Source organism: Penicillium malachiteum (genome assembly GCF_028827825.1).
Source record: "Penicillium malachiteum strain IBT 17515 chromosome Unknown utg000003l:1.0-4950554.0:1.0-4952489.0, whole genome shotgun sequence".
In the NCBI taxonomy this organism is placed as follows: Eukaryota; Fungi; Ascomycota; class Eurotiomycetes; order Eurotiales; family Aspergillaceae; genus Penicillium; species Penicillium malachiteum.
This window is the reverse complement of record NW_026643096.1, coordinates 3,422,970-3,445,992: the sequence shown is the minus strand read 5'-3', so window position 1 is coordinate 3,445,992 and position 23,023 is coordinate 3,422,970. Positions and strand designations below refer to the sequence as shown.

At 46.6% G+C, this 23,023-nt stretch overlaps 5 protein-coding genes across 5 annotated transcripts; 2 read left to right on the top strand and 3 right to left on the bottom strand.

Moving 5' to 3' along the window:
• Positions 1-8,614: 8,614 nt before the first annotated feature.
• On the top strand, positions 8,615-9,166 carry N7483_007623 (uncharacterized protein; the record flags this gene model as incomplete). Its single annotated transcript, XM_057091060.1, has 1 exon — positions 8,615-9,166. The coding sequence occupies one exon, from the start codon at positions 8,615-8,617 to the stop codon at positions 9,164-9,166; it is 552 nt and encodes a 183-aa protein (XP_056945801.1).
• A 719-nt stretch (positions 9,167-9,885) lies between these two features.
• N7483_007622 (potassium channel family protein) lies at positions 9,886-11,995 on the bottom strand (the record flags this gene model as incomplete). Its single annotated transcript, XM_057091059.1, has 2 exons — positions 9,886-11,754; positions 11,807-11,995. 2 exons carry the CDS (start codon positions 11,993-11,995, stop codon positions 9,886-9,888), a joined length of 2,058 nt encoding a protein of 685 aa, XP_056945800.1.
• A 731-nt stretch (positions 11,996-12,726) lies between these two features.
• N7483_007621 (putative pH signal transduction protein PalI) lies at positions 12,727-14,550 on the bottom strand (the record flags this gene model as incomplete). Its single annotated transcript, XM_057091058.1, has 4 exons — positions 12,727-12,790; positions 12,834-13,040; positions 13,095-14,295; positions 14,361-14,550. 4 exons carry the CDS (start codon positions 14,548-14,550, stop codon positions 12,727-12,729), a joined length of 1,662 nt encoding a protein of 553 aa, XP_056945799.1.
• A 3,418-nt stretch (positions 14,551-17,968) lies between these two features.
• N7483_007620 (DUF3433 domain-containing protein) lies at positions 17,969-20,559 on the top strand (the record flags this gene model as incomplete). Its single annotated transcript, XM_057091057.1, has 2 exons — positions 17,969-18,017; positions 18,131-20,559. 2 exons carry the CDS (start codon positions 17,969-17,971, stop codon positions 20,557-20,559), a joined length of 2,478 nt encoding a protein of 825 aa, XP_056945798.1.
• A 483-nt stretch (positions 20,560-21,042) lies between these two features.
• On the bottom strand, positions 21,043-22,782 carry N7483_007619 (Zn(II)2Cys6 transcription factor; the record flags this gene model as incomplete). The annotated part of the gene is made up of 4 exons (XM_057091056.1): positions 21,043-21,804; positions 21,845-21,991; positions 22,040-22,672; positions 22,723-22,782. The coding sequence occupies 4 exons, from the start codon at positions 22,780-22,782 to the stop codon at positions 21,043-21,045; spliced, it is 1,602 nt and encodes a 533-aa protein (XP_056945797.1).
• Positions 22,783-23,023: the final 241 nt, after the last annotated feature.

Here is a 23,023-nt window from a genome sequence, read left to right as displayed (position 1 = left end):
GCGGCTTCAAGTTAGACGTTTGGGTTACGAGCAGGTTCCCGCTGGGCCCGATCGACGTTTCTCTTCTCAGGGACTTACTTATCGGGGCCACACGTGGGTCAGGTCAGTTTTTTTTTCTTTTAGAACAAAATCGGAACGCAATTTGCCTCACGGTGGAGTCGTCGACTCTCCTGAATTGGCCAATAACTGACTCGACTGCTGGTCATTTGCGAAGACGTGACGTGTCATGCTTACATCCGGGTGCACCCCGGCGCCAGGAGGGTACTAAACCACCAGGGTCGCGAAAAATACAGCCCCGGACATAAGTTCCCGGCTTTAACCTTCGGAAGCTACTTGTCTTTCGGAAATGTTTCATGTCAGATAAGACGTCCTAGATCCCTGGCATGGACAAACTTAAAGCCTTCAATATCTTGGGCCTCGCTCGCATCCTATTCGGCGAGCACCACTTGAGCACTCCGTAAGTATAGAGTAGATCGACTCTAGTTGTAACAAACCTGGCTTTCACTCCACTGCGCACCGTACCGTACCGCACCGAAAATAAGCTATTTTTGGCTCCCTCTACGGAAGTCAACTCGTTCTTTTAGCCCCTAAGATTTCTTCCCTTCATTATTACCCATAAACAACGAAGATATTGACGGATACATGTCATGTTCCTCATTGAATACTAGAACCATCTGAGCCATCCCCGTTCTTGAAATATTCAAGTTTTAGATTCTCTTGCCAGCAGGAGCTTTACAGAAACAAACCTTGGAAGAGGGTGCAAAAAGCAGAGAACTATCATTATCACCATCTCAAATTCAAATTCATAAAAGTGGCCTGGGACTTGGATCTGGATACCATTCTACCATTCCATACACAGTCCTATATGTAGATGACAGGGTTTTTACGCAAAAATGTCGTACCTATCTAGGGGAATTATGGATAATTTCCATTTACCTCAAAGCTTAATTCGGATGAACTGTCCGGGTTAGATAAATGGTTTGCTCTGACACCGGTCGGTTTCCCTTGGCATTCAAATTCTAAGGTTGGACTGGAGGACCTCTCATAAGTTGGGATTGGTGAACCCGACGCGCAATCCTTTTCAGGGCAGGATGAGCCGCTGCCGGTATTCCGCGAACCCCGGAGTTGAAAAGTGGCGAAAGGTCAAGTGGTCCTGAGTTGGTCAAAGCTTGAGTAAGTGCACGCGGCGATCAGTAGTCCAAAAAGAAATTAAAATAATGAAACAAAGTGAAAAATTAAATTAAACGGAAAATTAAAAAGAAAATTAAAAAAAACCTTTAAAAATTCAAACTGGCGATAGGTATGAGCGGTCGACAGACCTCCGTACCCAAGTTATCGGCGCTTGTATTGCCTCCAGGGCTAGGTACTTTGATGCTCCAGATGTCCGCACCCAGCTCACTGGCCCCCGCAATACTTTGTGGATATGGAGCTTGCCCGCTGGGTATTTCGAGTAAATTATGGGCTTGGATATAAACAAGTGGGAATTTCACGATTGAAAGGTGAAAAAATAACTACAACTTAACCGGATACACCGTGACTCTGCCTGGAGTTTCACACTTCCGCATGCTCAAGGGCCGGCCTTTATCCTTGCTATATCATGCTATCCTGCTCCCATACGAGTGTATTTGCGTCCAAGTACCATTGATACATCAGCCTTTCCAATTTCCTATTGCGTTTCTTTAAGCTCGCACCCCTGCATTCACGGATCACGCCAGCGCAATGTCTCCATTCAATTATACATCTATCCATCCCTCCAAGACCAACACTCATATCGGAAATCTGCCGGACGATTCCAGGCAATTTCATGAACAGTGGTCTCATTTCCACAGGACCAATACTATTCATCACACTGTACTACCCGCCCACGTGCCACAGCCAGCCACATACACATGGCTATAACTTAAACTAGACCTCACCCGGTCGAACTTTAGGCTACATTTTCAGCTTCGCCATTAGCGTTGCAGACAATCTCGTCGCACTAATGCCTTAGGTAGGAGTCCTTAGCAGGCTGCAGCAATTGTCGGGGACTTTGGATTTTCGCAAGATGCAAGCCTCAAGAGAGATATCAAGGCCAGGCATCTCTATCGTGCACATGTGGATTATTAAAGTGTCTTGTTTGTGAGGGTTGGTAGACTTGACAGTTTTCGAGCTCATCAGCATCTGAACCTTGGAAGGGTCGTCTTGAAAGTTGGCCTGGGTTTGAAATGGACAAAATCTGGTTTTGAAGTGACATGGAAATACTCTGAGTCTCCAAGGCCCAGTGTCAATGGATGGATAGAGCCTCGAGGAAGCTCTAATCTTGGAAGGGAATAGGCAAGATAAAATTATCTGGAGCGCCTTTTGAAGAGTCACTAGGAACTCATATAATAAAAAGGTATGGCATTCACCACATGTATCTTTGAACAGAGTGACAGCCTGGGAAGGAAAGGATGTAGTAGCGCCCTGATATTGCCAAAGATATGCATACCAGAAATCAATACCTGCTACACACATGTGCATAAATATGCCACTCGATTGGGATACATCCAAAAATCATTGCCAGGTATATCCACCTTTGCCAGTGGGACTAGGCGCCATTCACCTTTAAAACCAAGTTTCCGCTTCTGCTCATCCCAGATGTTGATTTCTTTTTCAATTATCCTCTTGCAGATCTCCTTTTCCTCTCGTCGCCAATCCTCCTCGCGGAACTCCGTCTCCCAACCGTAGTCCTCGATCAGAACTTGCTTCATTTAAATTTCCTCTGGTGACTCGGGGAAGTTGAAGCCAATATATCCACCGACATACTATAAATTACGAATATTGTCAATAATACCCTAGGGGGCATGGTAAGTCTTACTTTCTTCCCGGAAGTCATTCTCCATACCCCAGGTAGATTCATCAATAATTTGAATGACATCTAATTCACATCATTAATTCTTTCCTTTAAATGAATAGGGTGGGGAGTATACTTCACTTGGTTTAGAATTACTGTGAAGGCACCATCCAAATGCACCCAGCAAGTCAGTGTAATCTCCCATGATTTCAAAAATCCATTATTAATAAACCACTTATGCCGGCTTTTTCAGGATCGCGGCCATTCCGGATTTCTTAATTCTCAAGCTAATTAAAGGCACTGGTGGAGAGAATACGACGTCTCCGGAGCGGTAATGGCTCACTTTGTGAAGTAAGTTGTCAATAGAAGTAAATTGGGGGAGTATTGTTTCTTCATGGTCAGGCACCGGCGAAATAACGGAGGAGGACTCGGAAGACATCGTTCCGGTATTTCTATGCCAGAGGTAAACCGAGCTGAGTAGAAGAGGAAAGATAATCCGTGTATGTCGCAGGTATGTTATGGAAATGCCTGAGTAGATTGAGATTTCGGGGAGTGTCTCCCATCGTGTGAAACCAGGGAAGAGGAAGTGAATTTTGGCAAGCGAGAACGAGAACGAGACTATGTATGGATGAAAATTATAATTCTTTTTGGAATAGACCAGGAAGAAATGGTACTCTCCAGTGCCACTGGACAGGCTGCACCGATCGTCAAGGGTTTACGCGAGACACCTCGCTTTGGCGACACATCAAGGCTAAGCATCTGTAGCGCGGGTCATTTGTGTGCCCTGTTTGTGGTAAGAAACTCGATAGATTTGACAGTCTTCAAGCTCATCGGCGTCTTAATGGTCATCTCGATGAACAATAGTCAGCTCTGACCACCTGAGGTGACTCGGACTTGATGATCATTTCCTTTTTTGCCGGGTTTCTGGACCTTTTTGACTTGGTTACTATGTGCATGAATGTTGGTGCATTGGAATTTTTTTTTCTTTTTATTTCAAATGTTCTTTCGTTATGTCCTTCTCTCTCTTTCCCGGCTGCAATTATGTACATGGTGCGAATTGAATATTCTTACTATACAATGCTTGGAAGTCCCACATAGCGCCATTTATTGTGGAGAGGTTTCCCGTGGGAATGATTAAAATTGGAATTGAGAAATTGATGATAGGGATGAATTTTACCTCTATTCCGTGTAGATTTCAAGGAAGATGACAAGGTACTTCTCTGTTTCTCTTCTGAATGGTGAGGTGAGGATGGGTTACAGATAAAATAACATCGGATAAAATGTAAGACCAGGGTCAATATGGGAATAATTCAAATGTTATCTGTCGCGTGATAACTACATCGATTACTCTAGAAGCTCGAATACGAATGAATGGTTCAAGCAAACGCAAAGGCAGAATAGAACAGTGTCTCTCAAAGTTATGACCATTTTGTGCATTAAATATGCTAGTGGAGCCTGAGGCAGAGACCCACTTGTATCCGCTAATCGGGCCGACCCTTTCATTCCATCTGGATCTGGAAGCTCCTCCACAAGCACACTTGAGATGTAAATTATCCTGACAGCATTACATCTGGGCCGTGGAGATAAAACTCTGGGATCTTTGGCAAATCTCCCCTTTTCGAAATCCGAGGCTGAAATACTGGATGTTGGGTTGCCTAAATCTGGAGTCAGACGCCGCGTGGGCTTTCGTAACTCCAAAAATGCAAATGCAAGTCGAGTGATCCTCAGGTGAGATTAAGACAAAACACTTGAACCCGAAATTCCTTTGATCCCATTTTCCGACTTACGACCGAGCATTTTGCTTGGGCTGACAATCTCCTGGTGCATCAACGAACAAGAGATCATATGTATCCCGTCCTCAACGTTTGACCAAGCTTTTACTTCTCGCAAGAAACACGACACCTTTGGAGCTTAGACAAGCTTAGATTTGGCCCAGAGATTCACCAAAGAGAGAGATATGGGTTTCTACGTCATCAGTCGATGAATCTCGAGGTCGAATGTATTGTCAACTGGCGTGTCTTCAGCCTTTCGCTCCAAACTCGGATCCGAGCGCGATCAGCTCTACGGAGTAGTGGGCTAGGATTTTCCCGAACGTAATTCATTTGAAGTAGCCCTGAGCCCTGGAGTGGGAGATATTTCATCCACAATAAATCAACTTGAAGTGCCGGAAAAAGATTAGAAGGATCCGCGATCAGGGGAGGACCTAAATCGAACCTTGGAAGACTCGGAATACTCGGTGATAATAAACCAGGCACAGTTCTAACCTTGGGTCACAGAGGAACATTTGAAGAAGATGAATGGTCCACGGGTATAAGGGACCAAAGAACCGGCCGAACATACTCCGTAGATTCCCGAGATCGGAGTTTACCCAACCTGTAAAATTCGACAGCCTGGAATGCGGTCAGGTGCCTCGAGTTGCAAAGATCGGATCTTGAAAACCGGGCAGCCGATCTCTCGATGCTCTTGTTGGTAAAGGTGCCATGACCGCCATGCGGGAATCTCGATCCCTCGTTCATTACCGAGTCAAGCTGATCATTTCCTAAATGGGGCAGACAAGACCACCTGGGCACCTGGGCACGCTTGATCGATCGAAGGTCGGACCCGGCTTAAGTACCGCACTGCGGATCAATGAGCCCCACCTGAACGCCCAAATATGACTGGACCAAATGGTATGATTGGTCTTTTAGACCCTTTTTGATCATTGAGCGACTATTATGATGGCTCAAGCTCGATGATTTATTCAGTGATTAGACAGTTCGGCATAGACAGATTTGAACTTGTGTTAGCAATCAATTGGTTGGGCGGCAGCATAGCCAACATAAGGAAATCCGTAGGCCCATGATATAAAGAGAAGAGCATATCCTTCATTCTTTGAAAGATCCACCTGGGCAACAATCGATCAGCCTCTTGCCTACTCCCGAGATCGTGATGAAATATCCCTCCACCTCCAGGGCTACTTGTACATATCTTTCAAGTTCAGTTTTCGGAGTTTTTTCATTGAGCCCTTCTTAAACTATGTGTTCCACTCCAGCCTGCGGCTATGACTTGTGTCAACATAGCTCCCGGTCTCACTCAACCTGGCACCAAAGTGCTCATTCTATCAACCAAACGGCTCCTGACGGAGCTACTCGATTATTGAATAACGCGAACACCATTAATTTACCTTCCGAAATACCAATTTCTGGATATGGCTTTCACCACGAAGATTCTCAATATCCTATCAAGTCCCCTCAATTCATTCAACAGGGAAATTGGCTTCCGCAGCCCGATCGATCGAGTCACGGTCCAGTTCAAGTGCCAGTTTGTCATGCAGAGTTTACTCGGCACTCACCCAACCTATCGCATAGATCAAACAGCACTACTGCCAGGCTTCCGTCCTCAGTGCTGCCAATTACGCCTCTTAATTTCAGCCCGTCCACAAGAATACTTCAAGCCCAAGTCGATACTATGTATCACCCAGATCATACTATATATCTCACTTATCCCCTTCATCGAACTCGAATCAAAGACCATCAATCATAAGGACCGCAGGGGGTGCAGGATCACAGTAAGTCTCTCCAGTCCTCGTGCAGCCTCTCATCCTATGTCATGATAAAATACCAACAGCGAATTGATAATGACAGACCGGTGGGACATAGCACTCTCCGATTTTACTGCCAGTGGGCGGGCTGCACCGACCGTCAAGGCTTCTCACGGGACACTTCTCTCTGGAGACATATCAAGGCTAAGCATTTGCATGCCGGATCATTCGTATGCCATGTTTGTGCGAAGCAGTTTGATAGATTTGACAGTCTTCAAGCTCATCGGCGGCTGAAGGGTCATCTGGAATGATCTTTCGAGTATCTAGTAATTGCCGAGGCAAGCTATGGTGGCCTCCAAGGTCATAATGAGTGTGGTTCATGGTATATGGGATTTCAACGAAATAATATGAGTGTACATGGCGAAAATTCAATTCTCACATGAGGAAAACGCAATTTCCATATGATGATTTACTGCTCTTTGCATCAGCCGGTTGATATAGCAGATTCAGTCAGAGATTCAAATGTTGCTGATTTCAAGTTACCTTTACTCCCAAAAGGTATGGCCATTCTGTACTCCGTACATAGCCTGGAGTGCCAGCTGATATGACACTGGGGCCCACTTTATCCCCGCACGGGCCGATCCCTCCTTTCATCCCATCTGGATCTAGAAGCTGTTCCACAATTGCACTTGCGGTAAAAATGCCTGGACAGCAATGCACCTAGGGGTGGGAGATACCGCATCAATGCCGCGCCATGATATACGACAGAGCTCAAGTGCTCTTCTTTTTCAAAAGTCGTGGCCTAAGAGAATGGCTATTGGGACGCCTTAAATCTGGTGTCGAATGCCTCGCAGGTCCTCATCGCCTCCAAGTATCCAAATACATGCATGTTAAGTGATGTTCAGGTTGACAAGATGAAACAGCACCGCTTAAGCCGCAGTGCTCCTAGGCTCTAATACAAATCATGATTTGGAGCGCTGAGGTAGAGCAGGAATTAGATAGCCCGCGGCCAGGGCTAGAAGGCGGCCTTGGCATGATCAAGAGCCTCGGTGTTGCCAATTTACCTTTGTAGAGAGAGGTCACGGTATTCCTACACCACCAAAAATTGAATACATAGATATTACTATGATAGTACGGAGTAGTAAGTGCCCAGGTGGTCGAACATGTGGGGCGTGCTCCACTTTTTCTACCCTAAAGCTCGGACCCAAGGGCCCAAGGGCGATTACCGATCGTCCAAGGACATCTGGAATGGAGGGATGCTTTTCTATGTGACCAATTTCTATATGACCAAGTTCTATCCGAACAATCGCGTGCAGGCAATATCTTATGGTTGTTAGTGAGTCAAGGGATGATATATGATCATGATCCTTGAAAGATTCCCGATATTGACTGTTGAGGGAAGCAAATCGTGGGAACGGAAGTACAATTGCAATTCTTCACTTAGGATGGTTAGATGATAGTCAGGAATTGTAATTGAGTGTATCGACGATTGAAGGCAAGTACAGTAGAAAGAAGTAAACCGTGATGATTGATCGACACAGACTTCAATCTTGGAGAAGGCTTTCACGGGAAAGGCTATAGTCCCTGGGGAAGGCGCAATCGTCCTCCTATTCTGGAAGGGGATGGGCAAAAGCAGTGTGGATGATATAGAGAGTCAATGTGCATGTAAGTTCCCGGAAGGGCTGGAAAACCGACACCTTCAATGCCTTAAATCCAATTTGACACCTGACTCTTGCCGTCAGAGTGGAGTGGCCGTCTTCCGTTCTTCGTCCATTAGTGGAGTAAAGCGGGTCCTTTACATACCCGTGGACCAGTGGCCACGCTTACTACATACCCAAGCCAGGCACACGCATTCCTGGCCCATGCAGGCGGATAGGTTACAGCTGGTTGGTATAGCGGGGATTTGACTCAAATACCCAGATTCTGGAATTTTAATTGGCTTTTGCTTCCAGATCATATAGAAAATGATGCATGAACTTACATGTAAGGGTTCGGGGATTCTCTGTCTTCAGAGTAGGATTAGGACCTGTGGGGAATTGTGACGGCGATCGACTCGGAGACTTTCAGGTTTGAGTCTGCACCCTTGAGGGGTTGAATTATAAAACGTGCTTAGTCTCCTTATTGTTTTGAAAGACTCAACAACTCAAGTGCTGCAAACGTTGACTCGTCCACTACCTTCTTGCCCCGAAGGACTCCTCTTTTTGCTAGTACTATATTGCTCTCAACTTTGGGTTTCTGCTTCAAGTCCACGGGTGTTCGCACTAGCAGATATCCCCTGCAAGATGTCACGGTGGCCTCCAACACATAACTATGGCTCTGGTCAAAACAAGTTCGAGTCTCAGTTCCACCAATGTGCTACTGCTATGGGTTGGGCTTCTCCCAACGAAGCCATTAATGAAGATTCAGATGGTGCCAACACCGTGAACCCTTCCCCCGCTACACTGATTCCCGGCCTCCAGTGTCAAGTTCCTCAATGTCCTTCCGAATCATACCAAATGAATCAACAAGCGAATTTGGTTGCTCAATACAATCACCTCGGTTACGCTCAAGTTCCAGTCCCAGTTGGCTATACAAACACCGGTCAACACGCTGTGAATCCTGGTTATGCGAACGAGATGGTCACAGCTGGGTCTAGGTCTTCCATGTTTATACCGATGGGATCTCCTAGCTCCGGCTCTCCGGCGGGAATGTCGACTTTCAATCAGCCGAATCAGCCTCTTGTCTCTCATTCATCTCATGTATCGGACTCGAATGGGACACTGGTAATGACAAGTCCGGCTGTGGATTCGACACCACAGTCCATACATGACAGGCGCCATGTGAGTGAACAGTAAGTCTCATCACACTTTCAAGTTGTACAAGTCTTTATATCTATATGATGATACTTACTGCCAGTTCACAGCGATATACAAGATAGAAATAGCCCCATCCAATCTTCGTGGACGGACTGTACTGAAAATCCAACTTTCGCCCAGGAGGGTTCTCTGTGGAGACATATCAAGACAAAGCACATCTGTCCTGAAAGATTCGTGTGCCCTAGTTGTGGAAGGAGGTTTCATAGAGCTGATAATCTTCGGACTCATCGACATGTGCACATGGATATGTGACATCATCCTTCCAAGGTTGAGCCACCTACTTCCATGTGTATGACCAGTTTGAGGGATAAAAGTTCAAACAGTGCATGTATATCTCCGCCGAAGTCCACCGGTAGGATCCCGACTTTTTTCACTTACTAGTAGTGTTGCACTCAGGCTGCGATTCTTCATCTTCTTTATTTCGGGTTATTTTTGTTTTCTTTTCTGTTTCCATCCAACCACCTGGGCACCTTCCGAGGTTGGCATCATTCTTCAACGTTCTTCTAGGTATCATTCTGGTTATTACATATTTTCTTGCATTCATAGGTTTTGGGGTATCCATGTTGATAAAGTTGTTTCATATCTCACAAAGTGATGCGCTATTCTCCACAATAAAACCGCAGTCCGGAACCCATAGCTAGGTAACTTAAGATAACATCGGTTGCTCCAGTATCAGATAAAGATCAACCACACAAGCCTCACTTGCTATCTTGTGGCAATTCACTGCCACCAACACATCCACCAGCATGATCATGATCATCCAAATGATATCCCCGACTAGCAGTCTTCAACTCCCGCTCCAATGCCTCCGTCAACTCCCCAAGTAACCACTCAACTTCACTCTTCTCCCCAATTAACGGATTCTTCTTATCGATCCAGCTCCACTCTTCAAATGCGCGTTCTCGCTCTCCATCCTGTTCGTTGACAGTTTTATCATCGGATGCAGGCTTATGTTTCCCTGAGATAAGAGAGAGATAGTACTCCCACTCCAAGTAATCAAATTCCTTGGATAGATTGCTTCGCGTATACTCCATCATCTTACGGATTTCGCGGAAAAGAAGGTAATGGTAGTGATGAACACTTTCCGCGGCAATGTCACCGCGCGCTCTTGCAGACTCTTCTCGTTCATGTTCCTCTGCTTCCAAAGCACGATGCACTTGGCAGTTTGCTTGTTCCGGGTCATTAGTTCCCTTTTCATCGTCGAGTATGTCCTGTGCAGCGGACTTTTCGCCAAGCGTTTCCTGGACCCATTTGTCCGACCAGGACATACGGAAAATATCTTTAAGACGTTCGATCAAAGGTTCATCGCCTGGCAGAATGGTGAGTTCACCGATGTAGAGGGTAAGATCCCGGACAAAATGGATAAGAGTGTCGCCGATATTTGAAATAAGGATTGTGATTGTTGGCACGGCGAGTAAAGACCAGAAGACGAAGAAAGATTTTCCCAAGCTGCTTTTGGGGTAAATGTCGCCGTATCCGATGGTGAGTAGCGTCACATATGCAAAGTATAGAGATTCGAAGTATGTCCAAGACTGACTTAGCTCCGACCGCCAAAATACAACGGCTCCAATAAGCCACATGGCCATCCAGACCAACAGAGACATACTCAGCGAGATCCACTTGTGCTGCACGGTGGCGAGCTGTCTAATGCGACGCATTGTAATGAACTCTCGCTTTTGTCGATCGCGGGGATTGTCCTCTTCATTTGGTCGGAGATCCGGCACCAAACTGCCGAGTCGCTTTCTATCTGACTTTGCTTCCTTCACGAGAAATTTGCGGGTACGCGCTGCAAGCGCATCGGCCATTTTCTGACGTCCTCGTTCCAGCATCAATGTTCGAATCGAGGAGATGATCAGACCGAGAATCACAATGCCACCGATAGCATATGGGAAGAGTAGTCCTCGCCCAAGGTGGGTACCAGGGGTGATATTGCCGACCCCAATAGTGAGAAGCGTATAGTCTGCAAAGTAAACCGCATCCAAGAACCGCCATCCCTCAATCTTGGCATAGACCGCCGAGCCCGAGAGAAGATAGAAACAGAAGATGATTGTCTGAAGCATCAGGGTTCGCTGACTGTTCGATAGTTTGTATTCACAACTGTAATATCCGTGGCGTGCTCCATATGCAGTCATCATCATCAGACATGCAATAATGAAGTATACACCAGCTGCGAAGGCCCCGTAGAAATAGGCCTGGCTGTACACTCGAGTGGAGTTCTCAGGCCTGTACATGAGGACACCGAATGGAATGAGAATGGCAATTAGTAGCGCGGATGAAACAAGCCACCCGATGATGATAACTGGCTGAGCAAGGGAAAACCGAATGCGACGCGCCATGTTTAGCGACAGGAACAGGTTGGCTACCAGAGCACAGACAAGAGAGATTGAATTGATGGCGGTCACCCTGAACGGACTCTTATTAAAGATAAACTCTGTGTAGTTGATACAGGAAACATACCATTTCGGATCTGTGACATCCAAGTATCCGTCATCTGCATCAGGCTCCATACGCCACGGTTGGGCTAGACAGCACACATTGAAAGCACTGGCCATTGGCCCGAAAGTACCCTATGAGTGTATTAGTATCTTCATAATTTGATCATTCACGGATTGACCATACAGCTGCCAATGGGTACGCAGTACTTGCGAGCCACCATCGAGGTGACAAGGGACGCTGTGCATCTTGTTGGGTCCTAGTAGTGTCCTTTGTTGAAATGGTACTATTATCGCGCTGTTGAGTCTGAGAGGAGAAATGATCTAGAGTATTCGCCTCATCGGCGATAGCCTCATCCAGGCCTGGGTCATTCATCTTGTATAGACCCACTCGAATCTCTGATCATATATACCTGATAGCTGCAGGGTTTCAGTATAATAGACAACGAGCCCCTTTCAATATCGAATGCATGATTCAATTTGGGGAGAAGAAAGAAGGGCCTGTCAGTGGAGACTATCGGACATAAAATTAGCGGCGTATCACAAAATCAAGCTTCATGGCAGGCACAACCGTCATGATCGACATGAGAAAAGCACGATCTGAGTGGGGATTGACGTCACACCACGTGATATCAAATTACAGATCCATGGATGTTCAACCATGCAAGGTACAAGGAACATGATCGAGAGATATCTCGAAGATCACTGCATACAATAGGACATAGGTGTGTAAAGGAAAGAAATGAGAATTGTAATCGCACATTGTGCTTTTGATCCTAAGAAGCCATAAGTCGATCCCTGTACATATTATTGCTTCGAGGCTGTACATTGGGTCAATCAAATTCATCACAGACAGCAGATGATAGCCAGTTTCTGCGTTAGTGCTGAAAGATGTGATAAGAGTGCAAGTTCAAGCTACAGAGACATTGGATGAGGACACAGACAAAGGACAAATATTCCGCCGAATAGAACAAACTGTTAAAGAACGCCGATAAACTCCGCACTTCGAAGACCCGCGTTGCCATGAAGTAGAAAGAAAGGAGTGAATAAAGCAAGGTCGGTAGTCATATCGGAAGTGATAGAAATTAGAATGGGGTATCGCAGAAATCAAGACGTGGAGAATCGGATGAGCAACATGAACCACTCGTTACTCAGTTTCGTTAAACTGGTCCTGTGTTAGTGTGAGTTTACAATAATTTAGCGTTTGTAATAACATACAGTGGGTTGCTCCTGGAGTAAGAGCTGAAGGGAGTCTATGATCGTTTTGGGGCGAAGGACGACGGTCGAATCGAGGATCTACATCCTCGTAGTAAGCCGTGCCTTGCGTCGTTGTCGCATGTACCGGCGATGATGTTGGGTGAGGCGACAAGGTACGGCGAGGGTCACTGCCACCCCAGCCGGTACGAGCTGGGACATAAGACCTGCGATGCAAAGTTAGTCGAATTTCTGATTGAAGTAAACAAATTGAAACATACTCAGTATGGCTGTACAAACTTGTCGGACTCTCAAGAGGCATGTGTTGGCCATCCACAGACACAGCGTGTGGTTGAGAATCAGTGCTCATTGCCGCCATCGAATCATGAGGGTCATATCGTGGTTGTGGGGTCATCTCAATGGCCTGACCAATTGTCTCCGGAGACACTGCCATTCCAATTGGTCCTGGAGAAGGCTCGCGCATTGGTTCAACAGGTGCCATATCATGGGCCTCATAGGGATCATTAGCAGGAGGAATGGGCCGACCGTACGGGTCGAAATTGCGGCTAGGCCCAGTCGCATACCCATAACCACCACGAGGCATACCACCACGGCCTCGTGGCATTGGACCCATGTAGCCACCGCGACCTCGAGCAGGTCCATTGTAAGGCCCACCACGAGCATATCCGCGTGAAGGGTAGCCACCCCGACCGCGAGGAGCAAATCCAGGCGGGGGCGGAGTTCCACGTGAGCCAATGCTACCCTCGGAAGGCTGAGGACGCAGACGAGGATCCGAGGGATTGCGCATTATGGGACCAGCGCCATACGGACCGGACGGAGGAAGACCCTGTTCATCCTGCGAACGATAGGGTGTTCCCCGACGACTTGGGGGCGGGGGCATATCATTCAATGGGGTACGAGAGGAATTGAGTGGAGTGCGGTCATCGTCACTGTCGCGAGTATTGGTTCGGAAAGTAGCGAATGTCGCGGCTTCATCGGTGACAGACCCAGTAGCCATGGCCTCCTTGGTTTCAGTAATTGGCGGAGGATCATCGGCAAGTGCAGCTGTTGCAGCGTTTTGGCGGTTGTAGTAGTTCTCTCCACTCATTTCCGCATTCTCCGCAATGCGCCGCTTTCTAGCCTTTCGGCTGACCAAAGTCCGACGCATCGCACATGTTACCACTCCACAGGAGACCAAAATAATTGTGGCTACAAGCACAATCCATCCTGCCCATTTCAGATGAGGCACAAAAAGTAAAATGTCGACGAGGAATGCGAGAAGGGTGACGAGCAGTGTCGGCAGCAATAGAATCAACAACGCGAGTAGGAAGGCGGGAGAATGAGATGGGACATGGAAGTGGGCCGCGCCAGCAAGACAAAGACAAACAAGGTTTAAGAACGCGGCAATGGGGTGGACGATCAAGATAGCTGACAGCGATTTACGGGTACTCGAGGGAAGATCGAATTCATCACCATCGCCGGCTAGGAATGCGTTTAGCTACCTGTAGGCAGAAGCCAAAGGATAGGAAAAAATCCGAATAACTTACTGCTGGTGTATCCTACGTGGATTCCGGTACACTTGTCGCCGTCGCAATATCCAAATACACCGTAATCCACATCTTTATAGGTCGCGAGAGGGATACCCTTTACGATGGGAGTGGAGATGCAGGTAACGAGCAATAGAATAAAGGTAATTAAGAGCAAGATCGTGAGGGGTGTTGCTGGTTTGAGTAACATGGTGAGGGCAAAGGGCGATTATCAGTGCCCTTGAGTCGTGTCTCCCTCTCTCTCCTTGAGTGTGTGTATCTTTCTCTCCAGTCGGGCCGAAAATGAGGGGATTTCAGACTTGCAGGTCGCGCAAAGAGTCCAGGGCGGAAGTTGCGATTCAATCCAACGTTGACAAGGACATTGCGGGTCTTCTTGGGACGGGGGTTAGGGATAAAGATTGGAAGATTTGGAGTTTTAAAAGAGTGAAAAATGGGGGAATGAGGGGAGAGAAAGTCAAAAAAGAGAGGATGAAAGAGATAAGCGTTGAGGCGAAAGTCGAGGGGAAGATGGAGGTGTGGGTGCCTGAGGCCCCATACTTCCAACGTTTGACTTGACAACTACAACAACTTAGGTGTGTGCTACAAGTACTTTGCATAGCATGGAGAATTATAATTTCTTCCCTCAATCCGGTCTCTAGCCTTTCTTTCATCTACTAATTTGTCTATAATGCAGAAAAGTCGATTATGATCAAGAGCTTCATCTGGGCTGACTACACATATTCCCATGGATCTCCCATTCGCTCTCGGGTCGGAACAGATCCCATGGGTCAGTTTCGCCAAGCCTAGTTCGCCAATTCTTCTGATGATTGCGCATACGGTGGGCTCCCCCCGAGGATCATAGCACCACGGATATGGGAGTATAGCGTGGCCATTACGAATCGACCCACAGCTCCCGGTAATTTCTTTTAGCAAAGCAGGCAACTTGAATATCAGGAGCAGCGATAAAATTGGAAATCCTGGAATGATTCTGGTGCACGGAATAACTTTCACTCCTCATTCTTGCTTACTCCGCCACGAGAGCATGCGGACCTTGGAAGCTTAAATCTCCTTTCTCTGCATCTGGCAAGCTCCGCTCAGGCCTTCAATTCCCAAGAGACTCGGGACATTTGATGGATATGAAACGAGATCTACACTGTTTGAAGTATACGAATTTTGGACCCTTTTGCAGATCGGTGGCAGCTCAACTCCTTTCACCTCACACGCCAATATTCAGAGATTTAGGTGTCCACATGCTATTCAAGCCGTTGATGATCTTGCGTCTGACCTCCACCGGACAAACATTCTTAAAGTCATTGCGGGTCCACAGACCACTTTAAGATGAAACATGCCGCACTCCGACGGGAAAAGCTAGCCGTTTCTTGAATATTTCCCCTTGACGGCCCATGCTAGCTAAGCACTTACGGAGAGCTACTCCGTACCAAGAACTAGCTCCGGATCTAGATAAGACATTCCCGACGATTAAAATTATGTGCAGATGCAAGCGAGCTATCTTGAACCAATCGCTTCTCTTAGTCTGTCTTCCCACGCGGTTCAATGCGTCTGCTGACAATGCTAATTAAGCTTATGGAAGTTCTCTTGATCAGCCAATAGACTGCTTCTCGCCAACCAATCCCAAGATTCAACGTTGTGTTCTGGAATCATACGCTGTACGGAGTATCATTTGATCAATTTACGAGTGTGTTCCTCAGGCACTGGCACTGACAACCCATCCAGGGTTGGGTTACACGGACAACGGTAGCGTTACAACAGTCAAGAAGGAAGATAGAATGTTTGAAATTAGTTTCGGTCATTCTTGGACAGAAACCTTCAAACTTGGATTATACTGTTAGTGGGATATGTGTATCTCTGAAAAGAAATTGACTTGGTCCATTCAAATCCATGCCGATGTTACTAGAAATGACATACCCCTAAGCAGTGGTAATTTTGAGACCGAAACAAAGTGATGACTTTGAAATTCTGGTAGGAGGATTTCCGAGCCTACTCAGTGTGATACAGCATTCGTGCAACCCAATAAAGCTCTATTCTAAGATTCGAGACTTAAAGGCAAGATGTCCCAGATAACATTTTGAAAGTGTGGATCGGAGCGTTGCTCATGAAAGGCCCCAGAAAACAACAAATGTGACAAACCAAATTTATCAATCAAATCAAATACATTACGCCTTGTACGAGATCTGACGAGTCAATTTAATCTCCTTTTTTAATATGCGCTGCCTATGGAAGCTATGGCCTTGGCTGAAGCGAAAATGTTACTGCGACGAGGAAGATCGCTCTCTTCTATCGGAAAGAGCAACGATAGCCCAAACATGGGAGATGACGCTGAAGAATGATTCTCCCGACCGAGAAATAGAGTCACGTCCACATGAACGTTATGTCAGGTTTGGAATTGGAGGAGCTGGGAACACACACAAGTCAGGATCTTACTCCTTTCCTCAGTCTCTATAACACTGACCTAAGATAGAGTCTTATCGCAGAATGGACGAAGTATTCATTCGATCACACGATAGTGTACTATCAGCAGTATTGTACGCGTTATAATTGATGAATGCAAGTCGAATCATTGCCTGCTGGGCATACTGTGCTTTCTGAGGCTAGCTATTTTCATGGCCTCGAACTCGGAAGACAGACGTCTGAGACTCAACAATATCAGGAATGAGGTAGTCAAGACAACTCCCTTAAACCAGCATTAAACCAGCAATAAGAAAATCTCATTATAGGGCTATAATAAAACATTTCAACATTCCTGTCTACCTTGGGCTTTCACAAGGCTGCAAGTTCCACTGGGCACTTATATGTGATAGCCTCGTGTTTTCAGATCTAAGATAGGCACTGGGTGATCGGGATAGCGGCCCAGCCACGCTGTCTGGCAGCAAGGGAGAGAAATACTCCTTCACAAATAGTGTGTTAGAGAACTGGCTCCCTTTTGTAAATCATTCCCTGGGTCCCTGCTTTTGGCCACAATCTAGGATCGTAATTATTCATATTATGAATTGATGGTTCCAAGGTTGCTATTTTTCAAAATGTTGGTGTTGAGCGGAACGTATAGGCTCGAGTATTGACTATGATGGTATTTGCACTCCATAGTTACCCACTCAAATGAAGCGGTGTACATTTGAACAAAATGATCATATTGTTTTACATCACTTAGTAAATAGAAAGAAGAATAAAATAGTAAACCATATGAATTATCACTTAATAGTAAAATTAATCAAGTCTTATCACTAAGTGTAGATCGTGCAACGCCAAGCTTTCTCATATCCATGGGTTGGATCGGGCCGCGAATCTATGACCATGACCACGACGTCAGGTCTAAAATATCAACACGACATGATGTACGGGGTACGGCGTACAATTTCCGATTTATCAAATTATCTGTCTAGGTTGAAATCCTCTTATGTCTTAATCCTCCTTATTGGTCTGAGTCGTGTTAGGCTACGTGGTGGCTGGGGGAGGCTGGGAGGTGTCCACCGCAAGAGTATCAACCAAACAAAAGCCCAATAACTCGCTCTCTCAGAATTTTTCAGATCGTCATTGACTCTTGGAGCTCCATCGTGTGGAATGCTTCTCGATTAGAAAAAAAAATTTTCGGTGACATTGTGCGCATTCACGACATGTCGGATTTCCCTGGCCCACGAAACTTTAGTCTACGAAGCGTGAACTGTATGTGTAGATCAATGCGTTGAGTCTTGTTTGAAACATCAAGGATGCACCAGCATCCAGGGATTTTATTCCCAACCTCACAGCTTAGTGCATATGAACTGACTTATTTCTAGCAAGCAAGCCCCAGGTTTATCGAACAGATTCCGAAGCACAGTCTGTTGCGGCATCAGACGATTACTATTCTTTTTCAGAACGCGCAGGAACCTCGAGTCCTGACAGCCAAATGACAGCCATGAATTATGCAACCCCTCAGTCGAGGCCCTCCTCTCAGGCATCCTCGCCCTCAGTCGCACAAGCACAGCAATATGTGGTCCATGCGAGTCACCGAGAGCAAGAAGCTGCAGAAGATCGAGGGACCCCTCGACCAGCAACCGCGAGTACAGTCCGATTTGGTGAGGATAGAATCGCTCGTATTAGTCCCAAGTCAGATGAGACTGTGCGCCGTGTTCCAAGTGATTACGCAGGTCCGGCACCAACTCCTGGACTAGATGACACACCTTATGTTCAATACGCACTTAATCAACTTACTCGCGAGGAAGAAGCCAGTGGACCAAGTCGACAAGATTCGATTTCGACAACCACCGATTATCCTACGGATCGCTTAATATGGGATCAAGGACTCGGGTATTTTACTCGCACCCGAACCCCGATCCAGCATATTGAGGTTCCCGAACGACCGAAGTACAAGTCCCCATCTCCCCAAGCCTTACCCCAAAGGCCGTCATCGGTTGACCCTGAAGCATTTGTTGCTGCTGAAGCTCCCGAGGCGAGTCTATTATACCCTGCTCTTGATTACCTTCCCTTGGTCCTTCGCCCGTGGGCGCTTCTTTTGGCAATTTTTGCCTGCCTCCTCATGATCGCTGGGATCGCATTCTGTAATGTCTGGTCTCATAGGCATCAAGGTATCTGGGATTACGAGGGCCTGGGTGGTGGAAGATATTTTGTGATGCAGTTTCTTCCCCAGATACTAGCTGCGCCTATCGTGATCTGGACCTTTGTGATCCAGGCTGCGATATATCGCACAGCGCCTTTTGCAATCATGGCGGCTGAACGCCAGAAAGGAACTGTATTGCAACGATTACCAATTCTCCCACGGAACTTCATCCTGCCAGACCTTTCTCATTTTCGTCATGGCGAGCCCCTGTTTGGGTTCTCATTGTTTACGATTTGGTTATCCAACTTTTTCTCCATCCCACTTCTGAGCTGTCTGTTCCAAGCCAAATACTACTCGATCGACGGTGAAGGAGTGTGGCGATGGAGTTCAGTTGAGGGTCTCGGTTGGACAGTGATTGCGTCCTATGGACTCCTTGTTATCGGCCTAGCACTTCTTATGTTCAGATTCGTGCGAGGATGGTCCGGTCTGATGTGGGATCCAGTTTGCCTGGCCGACATTATCTCGATTATCCAACGGTCGAACATTCTCCACGATTATGAGTACTCGGAGGTAGTTCCAAATGTTGCTGATAGTCTCGACTCTCGAGTCCTCCGCCTGGGTTACTGGAAACTTTCAATGAAACGAGAAGTCTTTTATGGTATCGGTGAGGCTGATGCTCCGATCCGAAATCGATCACTTCACCAGACCGAAAAGAGTCTGCAAAAGCAGCCTCAAGGAATGAGCAAGGTCCAATTTGACCTAGAAAGCCAACGTACAGTTGTCGGTCAGCCGCTCGACCACCATCTGTATTCAACTACCACCCGATACCGCTGGACACCATGGTTCCTCCGCAAACCCGCGGTGATTACCTGGATTCTGGTTGTATTTGCCCTTTTCATCGCATTCGTCACTGTCAGCTTCGTCAACAATGCGATTATTGGTGGCTTCCCTCCCAAGCTTCCAACTCTCCCATCTACAAGTGCCTTCTCATCCTCCAACTTCCTCTACAGCTTCATCCCCGCCCTGATTGGTAATTTCCTGTACCTCGCATGGCAACCAATAGACCTATACTTCCGCGCTCTCCAGCCCTTCGTCGAACTCTCCGCACCAAACGGGGCATCAGCCGATAAGAGCATCCTCCTCGCCTACCTCTCCGCCCTCCCCATCCAGGTAACAATGCAAGCCATTATCAACCGCCACTTCAAAGTTGCCTGGCTATCATTCATGAGCCTCGTCTCAATCTCGATTCCAATCATCGCGGGCGGTATCTTCATCGCACTCTGGTACCCATCCGATAACCAAGTCCGCATCTCAGCCTTGATGCCAGCTTACTACGCCCTAATCGCCTTCTGCGCTCTATATGCAGTCTGCTTCCTAGCTATTTGGCCTGGTCGTCGTCGCTACCTTCCACACGATATTAGCACACTTTCCGATCTCATGTCCTTCCTCTATCAATCACCTCTTCTTGCCGATAAACTTCTTCGTGAACCACGGAGTAAGACTGATCTCGTTACTCGACTTATCGTCGCCCCACCATCAGAACGCATGTTTCCTACCTACGGTTTTGGAATTTATGTGGGTCGTGATGGTAAAGAGCATCTCGGAATCGACCGCTTCTCTCGACCAGGTCGAACGGATATGCTTATCACGACCGGATCCATGAAATAGACTTGATACCTGACTCTATTGTTGAGTTACTCTTTTATGCTGCCATGAATTGCATGTTCTTATGACCGACTCTTGCAGAAAATACTTTATGTCGCGTTTTTCCTGCCACGATATTCGGTTTATGTCTTTTTGTCACGTATGAGCGATTTTGTCCTTTTTGTTTTTTTATGCTTCATTTGGCATTCCTGGAGTTTTGTACACTTTATGGTATGACACTAGCGCTACACATGGGTAGATTAATTGTTTTGAACAAACATGCTATTCAGGATATAGGTCTCACTACGATTCAGCTTCAAGTTTATGAATGAATTCAAGTTTTCTTTGGAATTGGAAAAGCCCACCCACCTTGATTGCTAAAATACTACAGACCTGAGAAAAGCTGTGGGGATTAAATTATTAAATTAATTCTATAAAAGTCGGGTATCCTTGCTGGGTATTGCTTCGAGAACAATCACACAGAATATCTGAGCATGTAGGGGATGATCACGCAGGCTTTTGGAAGTAGATCATGAACACCCGATTCACTTGTTCCTCCAACCAAGTAATCTGCTCTGGCGGCAACCCCAATTCCGACCTCTGAAGATTCCTTAGACGAGAGATGACTTGCCAAGCGCCCATCAAGGGTGCAGCCTGTTTATGAGTTGATGTAACGGGCCTCGTCTCGGAAAAGGGGTATTCCACAAGATCGGTTTTCATACGAACAGATTCCGTCTGACTCCCCAAGAAAAATGGCACAGAGGCACAGATGTCATCCGCTAGTTTCTGGATCGTGGATTGCATTGCAGATTCTCGAGTGGCATCTTTATCTTTTGATGGAAGCAGATGAAGACACCTTAGCATGATGCTCTGTACAAGAATTCGGCATTCACGGTAGGTATTCCATGTTGATGCGATCCACATATCTGTATAACAGTCACAGAGATTATGGTAAATACCGGCGTTGCGCACAGATTCAGGGATTATGCTTGCGGGAATGGGATTCCAGTCCTGCGGGACGCAGTATGACCATGATAAGAGCTTGGCGTCTATTTGTGTGGCTTTGTCGAGGATGATTGAGACTTGAGTTTCGTCGGAATTTTCACTTTGTGACTTTTCCCATGATTGGCGCAGATTAACCACTTCTGCGGCGAATGATGAAAGAAATATGCGAGGTGATGGAGGCGTTTCGCATTGGGGGATAGGCCAGATCTCGGGTGTAGGGACCATTGGTGTCTGTAGGCCACGGGAAGTTTTGATCTGAGATAACTGGTTAGAGCGAGCATGGAAGACGCAGGAAAGAACGTACAATTTGAGTTTGGACGGCATGGTGGAGGGTTGATGATGAAGGACTTTCAAGCAATTTGCTTCTTCGGCTATTGATAAGTGCAATGGCGCCTTTTAAATGAGCTCTCATCGGAGTTTCCCATTCTCTGATGGCGACGAATTCCTGAATCTTGCATTAGATATCTCCTGGTTTTACTGAAAGCGAGAGGGGGTTTACCTCATAGGTCGACATGTTCAGTATAGACATCAGGATGCTGTCATATTCACCATCGTCATTCGAGAGCAAGGCTGCTCGGATCTTCGGCAACGCCTGCGTAAAATACCGTTGCGCGGCCTTAAGTAACGGCGCATGTCCGGTCCAAGCTGCCACAGAGAAGAAAGCAACTGCTAGCGTACTTGTGTGAACATAAGATCCAGGACGAGCATTGGAAAACAGCTCAGGCAAAATTTCCATAAATCCATTGCGAACATGGGGTTCTTGAGGCAGGTAAAGATAAGAATTGAAGAATAAAGGAATCACAGTATCTTCCATAGGTTGATATAAATCAGCTGGTGGAATATACGGCGGCCAAGAAGTGGAAGATTTTGTTGAAGTTGTAAGCGAGAGGGACCTGCCCGATGCTTCGGATGCTTTAGTATGGGAGTTATTTCGATCTTCATCGTGATTCTCATTGGAATCGTGCCTTGGCTCAGATTTGGTGATTTTACGTGGCGGCGCCTTTTTCGTTCCTTTTTTGCTGATGAATGATGGCGTGTGATCTCTTAAAATCAAATCAAATGGATCCAAGTATCCTGGGCATGAACGGCCTGTCCTTGTGCAGGCGTTACAGTTCGGGCGGGTCTCATCGCACTAAGCCAGTTAGCATGTACATCGATCAACTTGATAATTTTGGGAGATACCTTGATGCGTCGTTGGCGGCAGTTCTTACAGCCTGAGCTTGGCTTTCCTTGATAGACCATTTTTTTTTAGAAAGGTTCCTCCAATATGAGAGTAGGTAGTTGACTAGAGGCAAATTGCAATTGGGCTAGTCATGGGTATCAACTGGTATGGGCGGCATCGGGACTGTGCACAACCACAATCAGACAAAACCACCCCCTCCCTTGGGTAGATGGGGTGCTTTGGATCGATATTTCCAGTAAAAAACTGAATATTTCGAATATAGTCAGTTCATTGACAAGATGAAGTTGTTCGCTGACCAAG